General features: G+C 44.2%; 1 protein-coding gene across 4 annotated transcripts in view; it reads right to left on the reverse strand.

Moving 5' to 3' along the window:
• Nucleotides 1–23,028, reverse strand: part of DENND2A (DENN domain containing 2A) — a 61,904-nt gene that overhangs the window by 11,012 nt on the left and 27,864 nt on the right. For 3 of the 4 annotated variants that reach the window (XM_062616446.1, XM_062616447.1, XM_062616449.1), the window contains exons 4-14: nucleotides 22,854–22,981; nucleotides 19,275–19,396; nucleotides 16,697–16,894; nucleotides 14,788–14,881; nucleotides 13,391–13,441; nucleotides 10,291–10,478; nucleotides 9,471–9,580; nucleotides 9,222–9,291; nucleotides 8,539–8,616; nucleotides 7,885–8,025; nucleotides 5,598–5,746 (exon numbers count right to left, since the gene is read on the reverse strand). In XM_062616446.1, the coding sequence (XP_062472430.1) occupies nucleotides 5,598–5,746; nucleotides 7,885–8,025; nucleotides 8,539–8,616; nucleotides 9,222–9,291; nucleotides 9,471–9,580; nucleotides 10,291–10,478; nucleotides 13,391–13,441; nucleotides 14,788–14,881; nucleotides 16,697–16,894; nucleotides 19,275–19,396; nucleotides 22,854–22,981 (1,329 nt within the window). The remainder of the gene's footprint in view (nucleotides 1–5,597; nucleotides 5,747–7,884; nucleotides 8,026–8,538; nucleotides 8,617–9,221; nucleotides 9,292–9,470; nucleotides 9,581–10,290; nucleotides 10,479–13,390; nucleotides 13,442–14,787; nucleotides 14,882–16,696; nucleotides 16,895–19,274; nucleotides 19,397–22,853; nucleotides 22,982–23,028) is intronic. The other variant, XM_062616448.1, reaches the window with a different exon arrangement.

Raw genomic sequence — 23,028 nt, forward strand, 5'->3', positions numbered from 1 at the left:
AAACACAAGAAAACCCACGCAGAAAAAGCATGGGAACAATACCAGAGTAGATCGCTTGTCTTGTACCTTTCATACAAGCTAATCTTGAACTGCAACAAAGTGAATGTGCCATCTTTCAAGTGCACTCCAAGTTAATGAGATACTTTAAAAACTGCCTCCTTTGAGCCTGAGCTACTTGCACACCCGCACATATCAGGCAACATTAGCAGATTCAAAACCAGGGGTTCCTCTTCCCCTCTATTACTGCAGAGCGTGCTTTCCACTCCACAATTTCTGACTGATAACAGCATAGTAACAGCAGCAGCATCATGGTAAAAGCTGAAATAACTCCTTTCATCACTTCTTTGCAGCACTGTGGCATTACTCTTCTAGACCACCACCCCTGGACTTCCTTTTCTTTGAGGAGAGGTTGAATGTGGAAGTGTTGGAAGTTTTACCTCTGTCGCAGATCCTCGGCTTTCCTGCCTAAAGATGGGACTTTACAGACAGGACCTGAAAACCAGTGAAAAAGATCTCTGTGTTTCCAGATAGCTCCACAGAGAAAACCGTGAGCAGCTGAAGTGCAAGGTTATTTATGGCATGGTAAGATATGACGGCATGCTGTCTCCTGCTATATTTATGGTGGCTTGCTCTTCCCTCAACCCTACTCTCAAGTCCCAGTGAGTACACATGGTACGTGAGAGGTTGAGTGGGAGGAAAGATGGCTGAGGTCCAGTTAGTGGAAGTCACAGACAAGCTGTGTAAGCCTGAAATTGGATGCATCATGCGGTGGGAAGTAAAGATAGCTTCCCCTTCCACCCTTCCATCTGTGAATGCCTCATCGCCTCCAGGATGAATTCTAGCGATCGCTGCTCTGAAACATTTCTCACTGAGGACATTTTCAGAGAACAATACTGATAGGGTTGAGGTCTGCGAGATTCCTTTGAAAGCACAGCAGTTCAGAGACGGACACAGAGGAAGTAACTTTGAGGTGTTTCTTCCACACCTGATTCAGTCAGACTTGTTCTGCAGATGGTCTCAGGGAGCTGCAGCTTGCCAGGAGCCCAGCAGAGCTCCAGTCCTTTGGAATGACTCAAGCCTAAGCTCCTTCCTCTTGTGTACAGCACTGCAACAAGCATTAAGGGACTGCTGATTCACACCATGGCTACAGAGCCTTGCAAAAAATCCAACAGGATAAATTCCCTTTTATGCCATCTGTGTGACTGTATGCTCTTCAGCCTGCAGCAATGGGACAGACTCCCCAAACTATATCACAGTCGTAACACAGCAGGTACCTGTCTGTGTAGAAGGTGAATATGGCCACTGAAGTTCTGTATGCTTCTTTCTATGAGATGTGCACAGAATCAACCACAGTTGATATGCACAACACCACCAGAACAGTTTCATGCATTCTCAAAACAGTAAGTATATACCAAACAGGCAACCAATGCCTCTGGATAGCTACAGCCCATGTCCCTACTGAAACCCTGACATCCCAGGATGCATGCACCATAACCACAATAATGACTGCTGCTTTGCAATAATACTGACACAGGATGATGTGTTTTGCTTGGTGCACTCCAGATGCCACCACTACCTAGTGCAGATCATGTCTAATGTAACTTGCACAGGAGCTTGCAGGAGAGACTGAGATACTGCTAATATAGAGGCTAAAAAGTATTGAATTACACAAAGAACTGTGTCAGATCCCTCCCTAAAGGGCTGATTTGGATACAGACTGAAACACAGATCCCTCTGGCTGCACACACCCTTGGTCAGAACAATGATACTGCAGCAATTTGTGACATTTGCTTGCTCGAACAAAAGGCCTTCCTGCCACACAGCATCCTATGCAAAACCCTACCACACAGCACCCTATAAAGCTGCTGCTTCTTGGTAGCCACCTCAAACAGGGGTGGCCAATACATGATCTGAACACAATAGCTGCAACTACATAGAAACTCTTTTTCCTTTCCTGGGAAAGCTAGATTGACATGCTCAAAAAGACACCTTGTCAACTTCCAGCAGCTTCTAAAGAAGGATACTGGCTGCTCAGTTTGGTTGTTTTCCTCCCAGACTTTAAACTGACTGCAGGCTTTACAGCTTTCTGCTCCCAAGGCCAGCAACTATGCTAAAAAACTCACCAAGCTGAATCCCTCTTTGAGGATACTTCACGATTTCTGAAAAACATTATTGAATCAATCCCTCCTTTTGGGGTTCAATGCTCTTTGCTCCCTGCACTAACTAAACTGTTGAAAATATGCTGGCATTGGCAACTTAATATGGTTTGATACGTGGGTTTTTCTTGTCTTTTTTTGTAAGCTCTGCTACAGTAGGATTCATTTTACAAACACCTTTGGATTTCTGACACTGTGTTACATCTGGATTTACTTATGATGGATCGCAGATCTGCTTTACAACATTTAACAGGCACAGGAGCTTCCAAACATTGCCCCGTTACTTTGCACGGCCCTGCTGCAAATCCTGACGGGAAGATGCCAAGCTCCACCGGCAGTGGGGACCATCACTGCCTCCCATCGACATGGCAGGTTACTGCCGGTGAAGAAGCGAGAGTTAAAGATGCTCTGAAGAAACGACACTATTGTCTGAGATAGGAACTGCATGCTTGGATTTCTTCTTCTCCTAACCACAATACAAAAAGGAAGAACCTGGGAGGCTGGGATTCACAGTCCCAGATTTGTTTTTGTAGAGCATGGAAAAGGCTTCTTTTTGATGATTAATTACCTTTAACTGGGGATGACCACATTTAAAGTGTCTACTCTAATTCTGTCAGATCTGCCTTTGATAACAATGACCACTTTGTGTTGTTGACACAGCTGTGGTTTCTGGCAGGGACACAGGCAATTGCTTGAGTTGGTCAGATCCACAACAGGCTTTTGAGGAGATCTGGAAAAACTATGCCTTGATTTTAAGCCTGTGTAAATTCTCCTGGTATAAAAAGCCTTCTGAATCTGACCCATCTCTCCCTTGGACTAGTAAAAACTGTCCGGCCCTAGGTACCTTGTGAAATAAGGCCACTTTTATTGGAAGATTCCTTCTAAAACGTTGGTCTACAGTGTCTCAAACTGCATGCCCGGCAGCATCACTTGGAAACAAAAGCAATTCTCCTGTTGCAATGCCTAACCTTTGCCATGGCCTCCACTGCCCCAGCACTAAAGTTTACGGTGCAGGAGCAAATAAAAGCTAGGGAAGACTACACAGGCAAACACAGTTTTAACAAAGTCTGTTCCCTGGGTTGCAAGGCAATGTATACTCCAGTTTCCACAGCAACAGAGGGAAAAAGAACCCACCCAAAAACTAATAAACCAAATTCTTTCCTTTTCCGCTGCCAAGCTCCAGATTGACAGGTCTTCAAAAAAACACACAATGTTCATTCTAAAGATGGAAAAGACAAAGTATTTCACTTGCTGTACAATTGTTAGATACATTTTTTGGCTCAGCTTGAAAACATTTCACAGTTCACACAGTATTTGGCAAGAGACCTTTCGGCTTTCTTTTCCCACAGACTCATTTTATAGCAATTAAAAGATGTAACTAAATTGCACACAGCATTAACTCTGTCACTCACACCCAGACACACCTTTACACACACATACAGGTAGTTTTATGGACAGGGCCCACATGAAGAACTGCAAAGATGAATGATAAAAGCAATTCATTATGCATCTTTCACCATGTCACCTGTACTCTCCCTTTAATCCATCTCAGGGGGACTATTTCCAGCATTCCTAACCTCTGAGCAGTTTCCAACAGCTGCTTTTATCGTGTTTTTTCCTTCTTTCTTCTCATAAGCTATTTCCAAAAAACATTTCTTTTCTTTCCTCTGAAATTGGAATTTTCAGTGCTAAATACCATTTAATATTCCTTGAGTTCACTGTGTTCCTGTCCCAGGAAAAGTATCATTTGGACAGAAGATTGTGTAGGTACAATACTATCAGCTTGCAAAACATGGAATTTCCAATGAGGAGAAGAGAGACTATTGACCTTATTGAAAGGCTCACCAATCCAGTGCACTCAGGTCACTGGACTGGACTAAAATACTTATTTTTGTTGGTTATTTCCTTAGTTTTCTGTTTTTCAGGCCTTCACAGTCCTTTGGGGTCATTTTCAAGTGTTTTCTCCACAAAAATGAGTCAGAGAAAGTTCATATTTTGTAACAGGAAAAGAAGACTCTCCTGAAATTGCTCAGAGCAGTGTCTTCTCAGAAACATCCAATATTAAAAGTCTTGTAGAGAGCTGGCAAATCTACAGTAAATATTTGAATCTGAGCCCTGTGGCCAGACAGACCCTGGATCTTTAAAACGTGACAATTCTTCTTTTCACAGAAGAGGGCTGTTTATGGTATATTTAAAGAATCTAGGAACTATGATTCTATAGCTCTTTCCCACTCTCTTTTACAGGTCTGGGCGGCTGGACTCATTCCTAAGAACCCTGTCTCTACTGGCAAAGCCTGTCATCCTAAATTATCATATAAATCATATATACCAAGTAGAAAGACAGCATTTGGATGAATTCTCTAATTTTCAGTACAAGTTTGAATGCTCTGCATGAAATGTGTGGCTTAAGTATCGACAATATGAAGTATCTATGCATATAATGTATCAGTGATTATAAAGAGGCAAATCTTCCCCTCTGTGATCCAAGGCAGTTGCCAAAAACTGCGAGTGGTGCTGCCTGGATGCTACAGCTCCCCTCTTTCCAGCCTTCCTACTCCTGTGATGAGAGTGCCTGAGCTCTGCCTGCAGAGAGCCCCGGATCCCTGCAGCATGAACTTTTCCCTTCACTTTCCTGTAGAAGGGGCCTCCCCATTCTTTGCCACAGAGCTCAGTCCCAGAGCTGCAGCCTGCTGCCTGAAAGTTGTGAAAACAGACAGCTTGGGGGCATTGTACACTCCTGAAACTTGAGCATGCTCTGAAGTGTCATTACTCATCCAGGCAGCTTTTCGTTTCCCAGCCTTGGCGAACTCTCCCACTGAATCCTCAAGTGCTTCAAGGGTTGGAGAGCTGCCAGCCACCAGCTGCACAAGATCTTAAAGAAACCTGAGCCCATATTCATGACTTAGGAGAGCAAACAAAAAAAAAGAAAACTTACGGAAAAGAAGCAAATTGAAAGATACAAAATAGAAGGGGGAAGTCCTCTGTCTCATTCCCCCTCACTGCATCCTTTACTTTCATCCCACACAAGAAAAAAGTATTCAGAAAACAGTATTAAAATAGAAGCTGAAGATTTAAGAGATTTTGTGACACCACAGAAGAACCTAGAAGTGACAGTGTTCTCTGCCCAAGGCTTGATCCCTGCAAACTCCAGTATAGCTCAGTGGGCAACACTGCAGCATCATGGAGCAAAAGAAGGGGTTTTGCTTCCTTAGCACTGGTGATCTGCTCTGAAATGGTCTGGAGGAAAGGGAATTTGGTTCTCCTTGGGGACAAGAAGCAGCACACTTTTTTGCAAGCTGCTAAATGAAATGATGGTGCATGACCTGAGTTCCCCACTTCTGGGACATACAACACTACTTACATCAGATCAAAGTTAGCAAAGAGCAGAGAAGGAAAAAAGGAACAAAGCAACATTTTGTTTAAGGAAATGCAAGAGGGTACCTGAGCTTGTCTGCAATAAAGATCACCCTCCTCTCCAGAAGCAGGGAGGCAAAGACTCTGCTCAGATGCCGCACACTGAGGGATGTGAACAAGGACTCGAAATCCACATGCTCAAGCCTGGAGTCAAGAGGCCGCCGCAGCTCAATGACCTGTTGGAGAGAAAAAGGCCACAGGTCTGCTCTTGCTGTCCACCCATACTGTGGCAAACAAAGACCCAACAAGTATTTTCACCATTAATAAGCCTTAGTGACTGTGCTGGCAAGCACCACATAGCATTAAGCCCTCAAACAGAGTCTTTCCAAAGACCTCCCACAAATCCTTCTTCCAGACAAAGACAATCCAGAGTCCACTCCAATGGGTACAGCATGAGACCAACCACAAGTTCTTCCCAATGGACTGAGGACAGGGAGCTCTTCACAAGGAAGAAAACTAGTTTGTGCCTAGCTGGAAGTGGTTTCCAGCCTTTCTGGCATTCAAGCAGCAGATTGGCATGAAGCCTTCCAAATCTGCACTCTTTGTTTTTACAGTTACAATTTAGTTTTTCATTTTACTGCAAGAATCTGGATGTCTAACCTACTGACTATACATTTTTATATCAGTCACAGTGAAAAGCAGTCTGTGAGCTTTTTTCTTTGTTCATATCTACCAATTCCTGTCACAGCATCTTCTTGCTTCATACTCCTTATCCTAGACAGCTGCTCATCTAAATTGTTCTTGAAAGCCTCCACCACCACACATTTCATAAATTCCACAGGAACATTACTCCAGTTCTGAACTATCCTCACCAACACCAAGCCTGCAGCTGAAACTTGTCAGTGGCAAATTAATTCAACTACTTGTTGTCTTACAACAGTATACACTCAGAACAACTGGTCACCTTCTTCTCTGTAGGAAACTTCTTGCATGTTCAAAGGTTATCATGTGTCCTCTTTTGTTCTTTGTTTTCTGTATTAAGCAAACAGTTTTCTCAAGCTTTGCCTGTATTTTGTAAACCACTTAGTAAGTGGAACTACTTTTCTGGGGTGTTCTCCTACTGTTTGCATTTTTTTGGAAAATGATATTCTAAATAAATTTCCACCAGTGCTGGAAAGCAGAAAACCTCTTATTTATTATTCATTCCTTCACTTTCTTTAACAATGCAGGAGTTTGTCTAAACAATTCCATACTGTTACCTCTGCTCACTCTATAGCTCACTATACCAGCTCCTTTTCTGAAGTACTGCTGCTCACTCAGTTACTTCCACGTTGCATTAGACTGCTCATTTCTCCTTCCCAGCTCTTGTCCCCATTGAGTTTCAGTCCAAACCTTCAATTTAGCAAGGTCACTTTGAAGTTTAATCCCTTACTCTCCAAAGTACCTGCAACCCATCCCAATGCTGTCATCTGCCCATTGTGTAAATGTGGGGTTTATGCATTCAACCAAGATAATTAATGAACATTAATGATCCTAGAAACAAAACAGCCAAAATATTCTCACAGCCTGATGGTACAGCACTGGGATTCTACAGATTTTTAACCAACAATGCATGTGCTCTAGAGTAATTTGTCTGGACTGTTTTCAGTTCAGTTGAGAAGAACGCCATCATGCAGTGCTATGCTGAAAGCCCTCACAACCTGTATCAATTCACTCACTTCCCTCTCTGTCACATTCAAGGCATGCTCAACAGGAAGTATGGCCAAGACTATGTTCAATTTAGCTTCCTTCTCCCTCCCACAGTCCTTCAATGCTACACCCAAAAGCTCTGCACTCTTACAACCCTCACTGTGTGAGATGCTTCACGTAACCTCACCTCCCTGCTGTGAAAATGCCATTTTGAGAGGCTGCAACATGGGCCTTGTGTGCTTTCAAGTTACTTTTTGACCAGAAACCTGTGCCCTGTCACACAAAAAGAGTGGCTCTGCATTAAGGATGCTGAGACATATGCTAGGAACCCTGTCTTCAGGAAGTTAAGTATGGGAGGCCTTGAGCAGGTCCAAAGTTATGTGCTGGGCAGCATGGGGCCTGCCAGTCCGTACCACTTGGCCTGAGGGCCAATGCTCTGTTTCATTTTGCCAGCAATGCTGTGCCCTTCCATTCATTTTTAACATATGATTTCCCTTTTGATTCTGAGGTCACTGAAGTGTCCATGCCACCCCCTTCAGTCCCTTATTTTTCTCCCTAGCTTCCCCACACAGTTGCCAGACAATCTGTCCTTGAAGATCCCAGTGCTATGTCACAGTCACAACTTCTAGTCACCAGTCCTGCACCATTTATTGGCCTAGGTCTCCTTCTAGGGTGGTGTCTTTACCTCTGTTCCTGAGCCTGGCAAGAAGTTTTTGACTGTAATCGTCCGCCCCAAAGCTGGAAAAGGTGCCTCCATAACACTCCTCATGAGAGGCTGCACCAAAGCTGGGGAAATGCCCCGTCTCTTCTCAACCTCATCCAAGATCTGAAATAAAGGCATGAAGACAAAACCATGTAAACTGGGAGGAGGGAGATAACACCATGAATGAAGTGCACCAGCATCTATGGTCTCTCCTTAACCCAGCACTGACATGGAGCCTTGAGTCATAAGGAAGAAGGTAAAAGATGCAGCTGAACACCATTAATTTCCTTCAGCAAGAGAAACCCAGCTTCAGTGAGGTCACTGGAAAGCTTACAATTTGCAAACTCCCCACCACACTCAAGAGTCAGGACTCAGCCTTTTGATCTCTCAGTGCTGGTGTCCTGGTGGTTCTGCTGAAGGAAGAAGGCAACAGCTGACAATCTAATTTTTCTTTTAACTGTTTTGGACTCGAACTGTCCAGAACTACGTTCTGGAATTAGCATGTGGTTGCCTTGCCTACACCACTTCAGGCCCTTTCTTCAGCATCAGCTCCCCTGATCCCCACTCTTTTGGTTTTGACTTAACTTTCAGATCCCCCTTGGCCTACACCACAATCCCCTCTCTCACCCCCCTTACCTTAGAGAAGAGATTGAAGCATCCAAGACGACTCACAATGCAGTAAACTTCTGGTAAACGCTTCCCTTTCCCACTGGGCTTTCAAGACAAACGCAAACACACACACACAAAATACCAAGAAAATGTCAGTTACTGCAAGACAGAGGGACTGGTCTCAGTTCTGCAGCTCGGTGGCTGGCTCAGAAACTGGCAGACATTTGACAGCAAGCTGCTGCTGACAATACCTTAAGTCTGGCTCAAACCCTGGTATGCTAGAAACAGTGGGGAGAAATGGGCACATCTACGGTATAATACAACCTTCCTATGTCAAATGACTAAGGTAGGGCAGACTGCTCTGCAGACACTGAGCCTACTCTGAGCCTACAGGACCAGCATGGGTTTAGACAACTAGTAGCTATCTAAAGCTAAGAGAGACAGGTTAGCAGTGAAACAGTCCATGCTCAAAACATTAAGCACTGCTGTAAGTAAAAGGTAAAAGAGCTATATGTGGGGTGGAGGACAGTACTTGGAGAGGGACTCTGGCACTGAGCAAAGCAGAAGAGAGCAAAGCTGTTCTGCTGCCGCGCTTTCTTTCTACACTGAAAGAGCAGCAGCTTTCCACTTTCCAGAATGGGTGCCAGCAACACCAACCCAACAGAAGGCTGCATATCTAGGAAAAGAAAAAAGAACCCAGGGATAATTACCAGCAGCCTCCTACAGTATCCAAATCTCCTGCTTCCATCTTCCCCCGTCAGGACAAATGAGAATGTCTCGCTGCAAAAAGAGAAACAGTCTCTGACATAGAATCCAAACAAACCCACAACATTTTTGCATTTCCAATACACCCCCCGTCAGGGCTCTGCCCAATTTTCTGCCATAACAGCTCTCGCTTTTAATTAGCTTGATATATAAATCCATTTGTTACAAATGAGGATACAAAGTACAGTACTTACCTGGCAAATTGATGGATGGGGGCCCAGTCCTTTGCATCAGGGAAGCAAAACTGGGGAATAGCTTTCAACTGATCTTCTGCCTCTCGCATGAATTTGAACGAGCGCTCAAGCTAACAGAACAGAGAGGAGGAATGTTTCCAATTAGTCATGTGGAGATGGAATGACTTCAAATATTTTTCCTGTGACAAACGAAGAGGTGATGACAGAGGCTAAGCTTCTGCCTGGAAGATATTAAAGTTTCTGTGATTCTGGCTCACTTAATCTTTAGATATCTTAAAGTAACTCTGTGCCTCCAATTCCACCAAGTCCTGTATCTGCAGCACATGCCCCTGCTGTATTGCGCCCATAATCTGGGACACATCTTCCAGCAAGCTGTGAGAGAACTGAAGTCTGAGGGGAGCTCTGGTTACAACCCATTTACAAACGCGCTGTCACACTGGCTCTGTGTTTCTCCCATTCCTCGTTCCCTGTTTTGAACTAGACTATTGGTGAAAGCTGTGCCTTCCCTTTAAGAACACATCTTCTCCCCAGTGTCAGTCTTCTTTACAGAGAAAAGGGGGAAAAGGGAATAGCTACATAAAGTTACAGTCAAGGGCAGCAAAAGATCTAAATCAGCTGCTCCTTCAACACTGAGGAATGCCATGACAATTCTCAGGGGGTGACTGCAGACCCTCTATCTTCAGTCCTGCTGAACACTGCGACAGCAGAGGGGTTACAGATAGCACATGCAGTCAACAGAGAACCTGTGGCTTCTCCAGCTGTGTGAGTGCACCACACAACCTGAGACATATCAGCCAGACCTTCTTGACAGGCACCGCACCTTCAGTGGGAACTGCTGGGTAACCTCAGGGACGTAGGCAGCCCCAGCCTGCTTCTTGTGCAGTGACACCACCACGAAGTACTCAAACAGCTGTCTCTCTTGATACTCAATCAAGTCCCTTTCCAAGGTTTGGTACCGCGGGGTTTGCTTCAGGCGAGATTTCACATGCACCAGGCGCTGGCTGTGAGCTATCAAGAAAAAGATTAGAGATTGTGAGGCTGTCTAGCTCTTTGCACAGAGCACCACAATGCTTTGCAGAGACTTACAGATAACCTTGACACCAGCTCACTGTATTTACTTTATTAGTGGCTGAGTAAGAGGTGGGAACCATTTAGAAGCTGCACTATAAATATCGACAGAGATGGGACATTATCTGGTGAGTGTCGTAGTCCTGAAGAGTTTTGGCAGCAGACAAGATTTCATGGATAGCTTTTAGAGCTGAAGACAACCCAAACTGAGATCCATATGGGACATGATGTAACAGATAATGTCTGGGCATTCATCCTAGCATTCGTACCTGTATCTTTCAAAGCCAGCACAGTTAGGTGATTGATCACCTTTGTTCAGAGGAGGCTGTGAGTAGCAATTCCCACAGTTTTACAAGACCAGCATTTGGGTCAGGCTACAGTTCCACTGGCTAAGCAATGCTGGGGACTCCCAGCTCCACTAACACAGGCTGGGCTGTAGGCCAACAACAAAGAAACATGAAAAGAGGTGCAAATCGGAAAAAATGGCTCGTGCCAGTCCTTCCTGTGCCTAAACTTTATCTCTCAGGACCATGCTTCTACAAGTTCAACCAAGACAATAGGAAAACAAGAAAATCTGCCAAGCAAGCTGTAACTGCAACACATACGAGCTGCGGGACAATAAACATTCCAGCATGGAAAGTAATGAAAAGCTGCCTGCTGAGAAGAGACCAGATGAGATTCCGTAAGACCACCCCCCTGCTTTATTTTAGTCGCATCCCAAATTAAATCTCCATGATGCCTCCCTTACCCCTACTACAAAAGAAAGAATTAACTACAAGCAGAGACTACAGCACATTCTCACATCTGCGCTTCCTGTGAACGCGGGTGGCAGTGCAACTTTTTGACAGAAACAACAACCACCAGGATACTGCAGGAACTCCAAATGCTTAAGATGCCTGCTTGGGAGCCTGGGCTTCCTGAGAGACAGTATATACTTTAGGATGGACACTTGACCTTTTGTCTAGTAAAGTTGTGCCACTCGTGGACTATTCCAGACAATGTAATTTACAGCAATCTTGAGATGTCTCTTAAATCAGAGAGTGTAACAACCCCTGGATAGTTAAAGCCCTGGAAAAATGGCTTAGACTCCTTTCTCTCATCACCTATTTGCTCTAAGGCTGTAATTCAAAAGTTTTCAGAAATGGTTTCTGTTTTACCAGAGACTTCAAAAGGAGCAATGTCATAGCAATGCTGAGTGCTTCTGAAAAGCTCATTCAAGCTCTGCATTGTTTATATTCTGTGCAAACCACTAAAGATACCGGGATTTTACTGCTGTCATCATGGCAGAGTTTGTCTTTGAACATTTTTCCTTCCCAAGGGTCAGCACTTACGGCTGGCTCTGACATGCAGTCTGATGATTGCTGTTTGATGATTTACTGTGTCTCAGATGATGTACAGTGACTTGCTAAGCAGAGGTAACTGGCTGGTGTGTTTAGTCTGTTAAGTAAAACATACAAACCTGAAAGTCCCAGATAAAAGAGACTTGTTCAATCATCTCACTTATTTAAAAATAGGGAAGTCAACAGTTCAATAAGGCATAAAGCAAAATACAGGTGCGGCTAGAGCAAGCAGCAAGTGCCAGAGCTCCTGCTCACACTTATGTAGACTTGCACAGTCACTCGGATCTGGATATTGTTCAGAGTCATGCGCTGTTGGATTTGAGGTGAGTTCACACGGTCATCATCGGTTCCACTCTATAGGCAGTTCCTAGCTGCAGCTATACAGATGTTACAGAGAAACATATATACATGACTCACTATGGCAACCAGTAACAGACAAGAGTTTTGAGTCTTCCTGGACACATTTGCACTGTCTTTCTCAGCTAGACCTGAACATAGACTGTATTTCACATTGAGTTTCAAGACAGTTGTGAATGTAATCTCTGCTCAATCTGGCTGCAGGCTCTCTCTCCCTGTCTCCAGGCTAGCTGGAAAACCTGTCAAAACATAGGCAGTGGCAGCAATTTTCAGCTTGATCTTGCTGACACAGCAGTAAAGATAAAAGATTCCCCAAGCAGAGGAGAGCAAGAGCATACAGCAGTTCTTGTGTGGAAACCTATGCTCACGACAGGGAACTCAGTCTGAGGTTTCTGTTCTAAAAACCTGAAAGAGGGTAAAGATGAACACTTCTAAGCACAATGCACTGTAATTGACACAGAGTCCAACTGCTGCTTATGCCTGTCTTTTCAGCTTGAGCACTGACCTACTACGCAGCTCAGGTGTGCACGTGAGTCAGGAAGCTTTGGAATCTGAGCGACTTTCCATCTTGCACTCTAATTCTTCCAGGACTTTGAATTTGCCACATAACTTCTGTAAAGATTGCAATGCCACCAGCTACAGGGCTAATTATCAGTACAAGAAAGTTTTAGAAAAGTATTATTATGGAGACAAGTATACCATATAGCTCTACTGAAGTGAAGTAAGCAATGCAGCACTTTATCCAAACTCAGCAGGTGCAGAGGAGTTTAACTAGCAATAAAGCATACAGTGCAATTCTGTTTTCCCAGCTAGCTGGTCTGGCTGGTGGGTTATCTCCCTTAGAAAATGTGTAGGTGGGTTTCTGAGCACCCTGTCCCATGCAGTGCTGCTCCTGTCAGCCTGGTCACACATTTTTGACTGCGTACTTAGAAAATCCTCACTGTATTTCCAGTGTCCAAGACATCTCTTAGGCAAGTCAGTGCAAAGAGCTTTGATGGGAATTGAAACCGATGTTTGGTTTGGAGCCCTATAGTCTGCTCATGGATTTTCTTCTGCAGTATTGAGATCTTTGTTTTCTCACTGCGTTCTGAGTGGAAACTCCTTCTCCAAAGGCATAACACAGAAGCCATTTGCTCTCTTCACACATGTGCTTACCTTTCAGCTTCTCTTCAGTATCACTGTCCGATTCACTGTTTTCGTCTGTAACTAGGAAAAGAAAAAGTGGAAGATGAATTAGGCAAAGTCTGTTTATACCTGTGCATTTCTTATCACAGGCCTGGAAACTTCAGAGGGAAATTTCAGAGGGAAAACAGTATAGATCCCAAGAGCCTTGCTCTTTTCATGGCTGCAGATAAACACAGGCACTTAGCTTACCAATCTTGGTATCTTCCCATTCACTCAGGGAATAATAATAACAACAACAACAATAATAATAAATAAATAATAGTAATAATACTAATAATAACAAAACAACAACAACCCCAATCAAAGTAATTTTGAAAACAACCACCACCACCACCCCCCAATCAATTTTAGACAGCCAGAAGAGTTGCATAAAGAATAAAATGCCAGATCAGTATTTTATCCAAGTCTAAATAAGCACACGACCAAGGCAAAATACTGATTAACAGGCAGTAGTTTGCATGACAAGGGATAAAAACAAGCAGACAAACAAAAAAAAACAATTGCCAGACCAAATCAGGCTCAAAGTCTGTATGGTCCAGTAGCCTCTTTCTGTCAATGAGTCCGTAGATGCTTCAGAGAAGGGTATAAAAATGAGGTAGAGAGAAGTCTGAGAACCCTGAAGGTTCGTATAAACACATCCATCCACCCTGTATATCTTATATAAAATGGGATAAAGAGTAACAAGCAATTGTGGGAAACAATTAGTGGACAGCTTTCACTGGAAATCAGAGTGTTTTGGAAAAAGCACCATGTTGGGAAGATGTAATTTAAAGTTTGAAAGAGATGAGATGCTTAAAAGTAATTGTTCTGAAGTACCTGAACATTTCTAGCAAGCTGTTAACTGACAGCAGGAGGCCAAAAATCTTAAGTCTTGCTATGATGGAGATGGTCCTAGAGTCAAATCTGGAAACCCTATTTCCAATGGAGGCTCTTTGTTTATTGGGATGCTGAGGAAGCCAAGACTGTTTCAAAATTTACCATCTTCCATTGGACCATTTACTAAAGTGACACATTCCTGCAAAATATTTTGATCTCAACAAATCAGACTTTTTGGACAGAAAACGCTTCAAAGCTTCCAGCCTGTTCCAGAAATAGACATCAAAAACGGGGGGACATTTCTGACGTGACCTGTAAGGTTATCATGTAAACCCATGGAATGAAAATTCAGCAAAAACATAAAGTTCCACTTTTATGAAAACCTTTTGGGCAGAGGAACAGCCTTTATGTTCCCAAAAGAAAAGGGTGGAAGCCCCAGTTCAATCTCACTCTGGACTCCTAAAAAACATCACATAATCACTAAGCCAGCCTAAACTCTAAGACAAGTCCTCAAAAAGTCTTAGATGTATGATAATTCAGAGTTCTTTTACCTTTCCCTGAATTGCTCTCTGTAGATTGTGACAGTCTCTTGACACGTTTCTTTCCCCTTCGTGCCTCATAAATGGCATTGATTTTCAACACGAGCTGCTCAGCAAACACACAAACAAACAAGGTTATTTTTCTCCCCAGGCAAGAAAGAAAGTTAGAACTTCATGCAAAGTGCTCAGTTTCCCAACCCTGGCCTTACTGAAAGTCTTCACTTGAGAACCTGCCCTGGTCCACAAGTTTAAAAGCAGAACCGGCTGGAGGATGACAGCAAACTTCAATGTCTTTATGCCTTTAACATCTGCTGTGGGCTATGCTGGAAAAGCCTTCATACCAAGCATGGGGGAAACACATCGTACAAAGAATGATGAAGAAACTGAAATGGGTGCAAGCCAATAAAGCTGAAGTACTTTATAGTAGTGTTTTTCTTTGCAAATCCTTTAATCCCTGGCCTCCCAGCTGACCAGGAGAGAGGATATCTCAGTGTTGAGCATAGCTGGGCTTAGTGGCTCATTCAAAGCCTCTGGTCTCCTTATCCGTCCCTAAAAGGGAGTGGAATTGCAGGAGGACCATACCAGGCTTCCCCAAGCCTCTTTGAGCCTCCTTGTCAAGGTTCCAGGCAGGAGCAGCAGGACATGGCCACAGCATTCAGTTCTATTCCAGAAAGTCTGGGATCCCTGCACACGTGTCCTTACAGCTCAAAGTAAGACAGGCCCACCACACACTTGGTCAGGGAACTCTGAATCCAAATACTTAAGTGAGGCAGGATGCTTTGCTGTGAAAGTACAGCCTCCACCCAGCCACCCAGCTCAAGTCTCAAGCTAATCTTGCCACTGACACAGTAAATCTCAGTTCTGAACTTGCTGTGCAATACTGCTCAGTGACAATGCCTGGTAAATGTATATACTTGTAATCTTCCCTTCAGTTGACATAAAAGCATGTGTGAACACACTGACAGAGCTCAAGCACATGCACAGATGTGTAGGCACACTGGGAAAGAAAACCCTAGATGTTTGTAGTCTTTGGCTCATTCCTGAAGGGAGGAACAGAGAGAGGGCATTCAATAATCAGATATGCAAACATGAGCACAGATCTGGCAACCAAGAAACAAAGACAATACACAAACACATCCCTTTGCCCCCAGTTGAAAACTGTGGATTGAGAAAAAAATCGCCACAGACAGTCCCTGGAAGCCTCTGCTTGTCCTGCAAAGACTGGGACAAGCAACTGTGTTTTTATAACTGTGTTTTTGAAACATTCAATAGACAGACTAGTGCCAAACCTCATTTGGACTGAATACACTTCCTGCTAGATCTGAAAGAAAATAAAATTGAAATGGAGTCATGCTGTATCCAAATATGAAGTAGGAAACATTGCTCCAAAGAGCCCTCCTAATTACACAGAACTCTTTTTGTTACTCAAATATCAGTATTTTCATTGTTCCCTTCCAATATCACACCCTACCTTGATTTAGGAACAGTCAATGCATGAATCAGACCTAGCAAAGAAGAGATTGCCGGGAGAGAACAACAACACAGCACACAGGCAACTTCTGACTCTCCTATCCATCAAGCAAAGAAAGAAATATGATGGGGTACATCTTTTGCAAAAATATTAATTGCCCCCCCCCCCCGACAAACTTCAACTTTTATCCAAAAATTAAAATGCTTTTTTCTTGTTATTATTTTCTCTCTCATGACAATCAAGATATCTCAGACTGAAAAATAACTTCTTGAGAACTTGTAGAAATGCTCGTGAGCATTCTCCTTCAGGCAGGAAGGGGGTTAAACACAAGTCAAGTCAGTTGCCAGGACAACAGCTACGTCGCAGGGATGCCACACTGGAAACTAAAGAAAACATCTCATACTTGAATTCCTGCCTGGAAGAAGCCAAGAGAGAAAGACCTAGATTTACCTTGGGAATCTTCCTTCTCCTCCTGCCATTCTGAGGGTCTCCCAAGGAGAAGACAGTGTCATCTGGACTGCTGGGGGTCGAGGGAGGGCTGATTCTGGATGGTGACCCAGTCCCATCACGGCTCAGTTTCCGTATGTCTGGCAGCTTGAAACTCCTCCGTTCTGAGTTTTGTCGGAAAAAAATGGGCTTGGAAAGCAACTGGAAATGGAGGAGAAGGAAGAAATGAATGAAGTGCCCCTCACACCTTTGCTTCATTGCTAACACTGTTACAGTGGGGCAGCTGCAGCACCCAGCTGGCAAACCAGCTCTGATAACACTCGCAGATTTCTGCACACACAAGGAACTCACTCAGCTACCATGCTATACCAGGACTAGCTTGACCAGCAGCTTAACCATCCCAAATTAATTTCAGACTAGAACACAGTCTCGGTGGTTGGCCAAGAAGCCTTGCTCCAGTGTGAAAAAAAGTCTCCCAGGACTTGAGTAATCCAGATGCTGGGACTGTAAACAGGACAAGACTAACCAACCAGCCAACCACAAGCATTCAGGATAAGGAGCAGCTAGCCCAGAGGAACAGAGAAGGAATGAGACCAGACAGAATTTACTGTCAGTATGGCTGTCTTTGACAGAAGCCAGAATTAACTATTTCAGATAAGGGTACAAGAAATGTCACGAGAGGCAATTATGGAGTCTGGTTTCCTCCTTAGCTCATCAGTAAGTTCAGTGAGAGAACAACAGTAGATCTTTAAGTACCAGAATAAAGTTCTTAAAGTACCTAAGCAAAATCAACATTGGAGAAACAGAAAGCTCAGCTCTAGATAAAGAAGGGCAAACCACTTCACACCAGAAATATGCTTAATAAGAGCTCTTTTTGTCTTCTACAGAATTGCCCAGCAGTTATGACAAGACGAAGTCTCACCTTCTGTGAGCCCTGTACCTGCACTCACAGAGGATGTATCTCCCTGCCATTAAGCAGTGTGCGGGAGAGGTATGCAAGATAATTCTGAATAAGTCACAGCAACACTGTAGCTCAGGTAGCATAATGGTCTGCCTCCATCAACACTCAGCTGAGTTACTAGCCAGATCAATTCACTCTATCAGGTTAGCTCAGGTGTCTCTGCATGGTTTGGCAGAAGATGCTCAACTCACAAAAATGCCTAACACCCACAGAGAAGTCACACATTATAATGAGACTGGGAAGAGCCTTTGCAATGAAGAATCTCACTTCATTGAGTGAAGTGCACTAGTTCTACAAGCTACTACTGAAAGTGTGTCTAGACCCATTCCCCATCAGTCTCTAGCCTGGCCAGGCTCTGATTCACACTGCAGTTGCAAACCCAAGAGAGCTGCAGCACTTCTTTTCTGACTGATGCAGGTCACAGCTTTTAGACGTCAAAGCACTGTAGTGTAATATAATTACTCCCATCCAGCTCTTTACCAAGTGTCTCCTGCTGGGAACTTTATCTATGCTGAAAGTTATTCCTGTGTAACACTCCAGCCCCTTTTTGATAGCAGAGGTGGGAAATCAGGGTGCACAGGTGATTGCAAAGCTCTCTGAGGGAAATCATTCCAACACTCATACATAGACCCTTGATGCTCTAGAACTAACTAGCAACAAGGAGAATGGATTGAGAACCACCAAACAACTTTAACTTCTAAATGTTGAAGTGCCCTAAGAATCCTCAGATGCTGATTAAGCAACACATCAAGAAACGCTGCACGACAGACTTCTGAAAATGTTGAGTAACAGCTCTAATAATAGCTGTAACTTGGAGAGCTTGGGAAAACCCTCTGGTCAGAAAACTGTTTAGATCCCTGCTATTCACTCTGAACCCAGTTGTTACCAAGATGACTTCTGCTGTCACACTGTCCCTGCTGTTTCAGGCTTGAACTATCTAAACAGACAACAGGAACCAACCAAACAACTCAGGCGGATGAGAGCAGGGCTGGCCTTGGTAAGCCCTGAGCTCTGAGCAAGAAGTCGAAGTGAATATTTTACCTCTTCTTTTGGTTTCACTACCAAGGAGCAAAACTGCACCAGGCTGTGAGCTGTGCTGTTGGTGAAGACACCTTTTTAGTACTGGCCCCCTAACCAGGGTATCGGTACTGCATTACTTACCAGCAACCAGTCTCATCAAGGAGAGAGCAAAAGAAGCATCCTTAAGAGAGGGGCTGCAGATTCACCTTCGCATCGGGCAGACTGCATGCTGCACACTGACCCTGCACCAAGACCACTGCAGGGCTTGATTACCCAAGCACTTAAATCCCTCTTTGATGGGAGGAAGACCTTTCTTGCACTATGTTAGCAGGTCTTCTCCCTACCAGGGAAAGGTAGCCCTGGTAGGAAAAAAAGCAAAAGCCAACAAACCATTTATATAAGGGAAGCTGTTTTTTTTTTTACCTTGCTAAAGGGCAGTAAATCCCCTCTTATCGCACTGTACTCTGTGGTAAAAGACAAAAAGGGAAAGACCATAACACAATGAAAGTCATTGGCAAATCCCTACTTTTTCCATACAGGACCTGGATTTCACCCAAAAACCTTCCAAAGTAGAAGAAATGGTCATTTGAATCAAAGTACCTTAGTGGGAGTCCCAGGTACAGAAGAGGTGGGGGATGCTGGGAAGGTCAAGACACATTTCTTCCCCAGACAGCGGCTGTTGGTCTCAATGTCTTCATAAGGGTTTTCTTTTGATGGTGGATCTGCAGCAAAAAGCCACAAGCAAGAGGCTGTAAGTGCAGAAAATCTTTGAGGTTTGCCATAAAAATCTGTTTGAGGATCTGCTGGCCTTCTCCCACCTCCCACATCAGATATAAAGACCTGTTCTCAAGCATTCCTGCAATTGCTTCATTCTCTCCACAGCCCTAGAAGTCCAGCTGCTCACTGGACACTGTCCAAACCCTGACACTGACACATGCAGCCATAGAAACATATCACAGATACTACAGATGGAACAGACCCAGAGAGTCCTTGAGTTCATTTCCCTGCCTTCAGAGGAGCTGTGAGGTTCTCAGGCACATCAGTCCATAATTGTATTTCCTTCCTTCCAGTCTTCTGCTTAGAATTGTCCAAATGAAACTGAGAGCTGAAGGGCAAGCATAAAGGCCCTCTCTCTTCTGTTTTAAGCTCACATTTAAAGGGACCTTCGGCCATCATTTAATGGGGGCTGAAGCGATGCATTGCTCTTGGGCTGACTGCAGGAAGATTTAATCCACTCTGAACATCGATGTCTATCACACAGCACAGACTTTCAAACCCACCTACCAATCACATATGCCTCAACCTCACAGGCTCCACTTTAGAAAGAGGGAGGAATTCGCTTCACTTAACCTAGGCCATCCAAAGTCAGGATACCCTCCCTGGAAGGGGCCTGGGGACAGACACATCTGAAGTAACATTCAGCTCATTCTTACCTAGAATCCCCTCAAAAAAGTAAGACTTGAATGACCACATAGAGGTGTCGCTTTCTTTCCACTGATTCTGGAGATGAAGCACACAACTAATTCCAGTTCTTAACACCCAAAATTACATTATGATGAACTTCTTACATCTCACTCTTCAGCCGTGCTAGGAAACGCAAACATTAGTATTCTCTCTCCACTGCCATCATTCAATGCCACTGCAGCTGGGAGTTGAAGCAACTGCCTCTCTCTTACCATCACCTAACGCTTGGCTAAGAACAAAGAGGTCAGTAATGCTGCAGGCCTCCGGAGCAGGGACCAGTAATGGCTATAGGATATAACTGCTTCGCTCCTACCTGCCTGCCCTGCGGAGCGGAAGTGCAGCTGAAGTCTTCATACAAGGAGAGAAACCCAAGGCTCTTTCCCACACTGTCTTCTACACTGGCTTGGTGATATGCAGCACGACAGTGGTGAATCTCAATTCACCAAGGAGGAGTAGGTAAACACCAGCAAAGCAAGGCTGCATGGGCATTTTGTCAGCAAACATGCTCCTGTTCCTTAAAGTGGCTCTACTTTCTAATTTCAGTGGCAAATTTCAGTAGTAAAAATATAGTTTTTTACAGCTGTTACATACTAAGTAGACTGAAGCAAAAAAGAACAAGCTTGCATTCTGTTGCCTCACCCATCCTCAAACTGCTTGGCAGCACGTCCAATTAGCCTCAGTTTAAAAGAAAGGACACTGTTTCCCTTCTTTTGACAAATAAACCTTGTAATGATCTGCCCAGTACAATTTTCAATACTCCAGGCAAGCACTAGTAAACAGGTAAAAATATGGTGCATGAAGGGAATCTCTATAATTTGCTGGGAAAGGGAATGGTTCTTCCAGCAACAGCTGAGCCCCCACAGGTCACACATATGGACATGGGGTGTATGTTTCTGTTTGCACGCCCTGATGGACACACATGACTATCTGCCAGTCAGCCGGAGTGTCCTGTGGCTGAAGTCTTGGTTTCCCCTCCACTGATACGGTTTTCACATGATCATAGAATCATAGAATAGTTAGGGTTGGAAAGGACCTTAAGATCAACTAGTTCCAACCGCCCTGCAGTGGGCAGGGACACCTCACGCTAAACCATATCACCCAAGGCCTCGTCCAACCCGGCCTTGAACACTGCCAGGGATGGAGCATTCACAACCTCCCTGGGCAACCTATTCCAGTGCCTCACCACCCTAACAGGAAACAATTTCCTCCTTATATCCAACCTAAACTTCCCCTGTTTAAGTTTGAACCCATTACCCCTTGTCCTATCACTACAGTCCCTAATGAATAGCCCCTCCCCAGCATCCCTATAGGCCCCCTTCAGATACTGGAAGGCTGCTATGAGGTCTCCACGCTGCCTTCTCCAGGCTGAACAGCCCCAACTTCCTCAGCCTGATGTTTGTTTCATGGATTATATGTGCCTGTGGTCTTCTGAAAAACAACACTGTAGTTTTTTTCAGTCATCCCTGTGCGTCCCTTTTCCCAAGCTCCCATGGTAAGACCACCAGGACTGCAAGAACCAATTAAACATCACTGACTTCAGGCAAAGCCTAAATGTGCAGCAAGAAAAAAAGAAAACAAACATGCTCCATTAGCTGACAATTACCCATAACTTCGTTTTCTTCCAGTATCTGCAGCTAAAAGCCAAAGGGGAAAAGAATTTCAGCCTGGGATTTGAGTTCCCTGCGAGCTTGGGACACAGGGGTGCTCTTGTGTTTAAATGGATAGATTTGCCCATACAGCCACTCTGTAATGCTATCCATGTTATTCCAGCTGACAAGGTGACCCTTATTCAGTGGTTCCTGAGACCTCCCACCACACAAAACAACCAGCAGCTGCTCAGGCACTCCCTGTCCCTTTGCCCCCCAAGTAAAAAGAAGAAAAAAGCAAACACGAGGCCAACAGCTTCAGATACGTCAAAAAGGACAGACTGGCATCACCTTGTCTGCCATCAGCCCCAAAGGAACACAATTCATTTGAGAGATCTTTCTCACGCTCCTGAGAAAGCACAGCTCTTCCCATGCCAAGGAACACAGATCACCTTTGGAGGATTACAGCTGCATGGTGAGAGCAATGCAGCTTTACCTTCCTATTCTGCTAAACTCAGGCAAGAGCTTTACACAGCACCAGCCTACAGCTGCTAAAACTGAAGGCTTTTTCAATGATTCTATGTTCCATAAAAGGCCATCTAACTCACAGTTTTAAAACCCATTTCAGAAATCGAGAGTGTTACAATAATCTTTGAAATGTCATTGATCTGCCATCAAAGTTAGAGAATGAAATAAAACTCAATTTCAAAGATTGTGGGACCTAGTCTCTTCATTTCAGTGATACCTAGACCCATACACAGTCCTATTTCTGAACCGTGGAACTGATCTTAAGGCTGTTTCCAGACTATCTCAGCAGTGACAAACTCACCACAACGGACAGACCAGAGCTGTGAGAACTAGTCCACAGGAGAAAAGAAAGACAGGAGAGATGCCAGCAAAAAATAAAAGCTTGTTCCCGCATGCCTCAGGTTCATCTTTGAAGCTGATGAGTTTTGAAATGTTCTGTTTATTTTTCTTATTACTTGCCAATAATCTGTGTAAAATATGTCTTGGTTTGCATTTGGATAATAAACATAGTTTAATCAGCACCTCCGGTGCGTGCCTGTTAACCGTCTTCTCAGTTACTCAGCATCAGCGGTCAAATCCCTTCCCTATTCAAAACTCCTACCCAGGATGTCTTCATAGACGTTCTCCTCAGATAAAGTGCGTGTGAGGGCCAGCTTGGTCTGCGCGTACCAATCCACCCGCCCGGTCTCAGACGATGACTGCAGCAAGTCTTCAAACTCGTATGACTTCCTGCACCATTGACGGGAGGGAAGAAGGAGCAAAGACGAGAGCCATAC

Source organism: Pezoporus occidentalis, unplaced genomic scaffold (assembly GCF_034315485.1).
Source record: "Pezoporus occidentalis ecotype Australia unplaced genomic scaffold, CSIRO_AGI_Poc_V1 ctg19, whole genome shotgun sequence".
NCBI classification, from domain to species: Eukaryota; Metazoa; Chordata; class Aves; order Psittaciformes; family Psittacidae; genus Pezoporus; species Pezoporus occidentalis.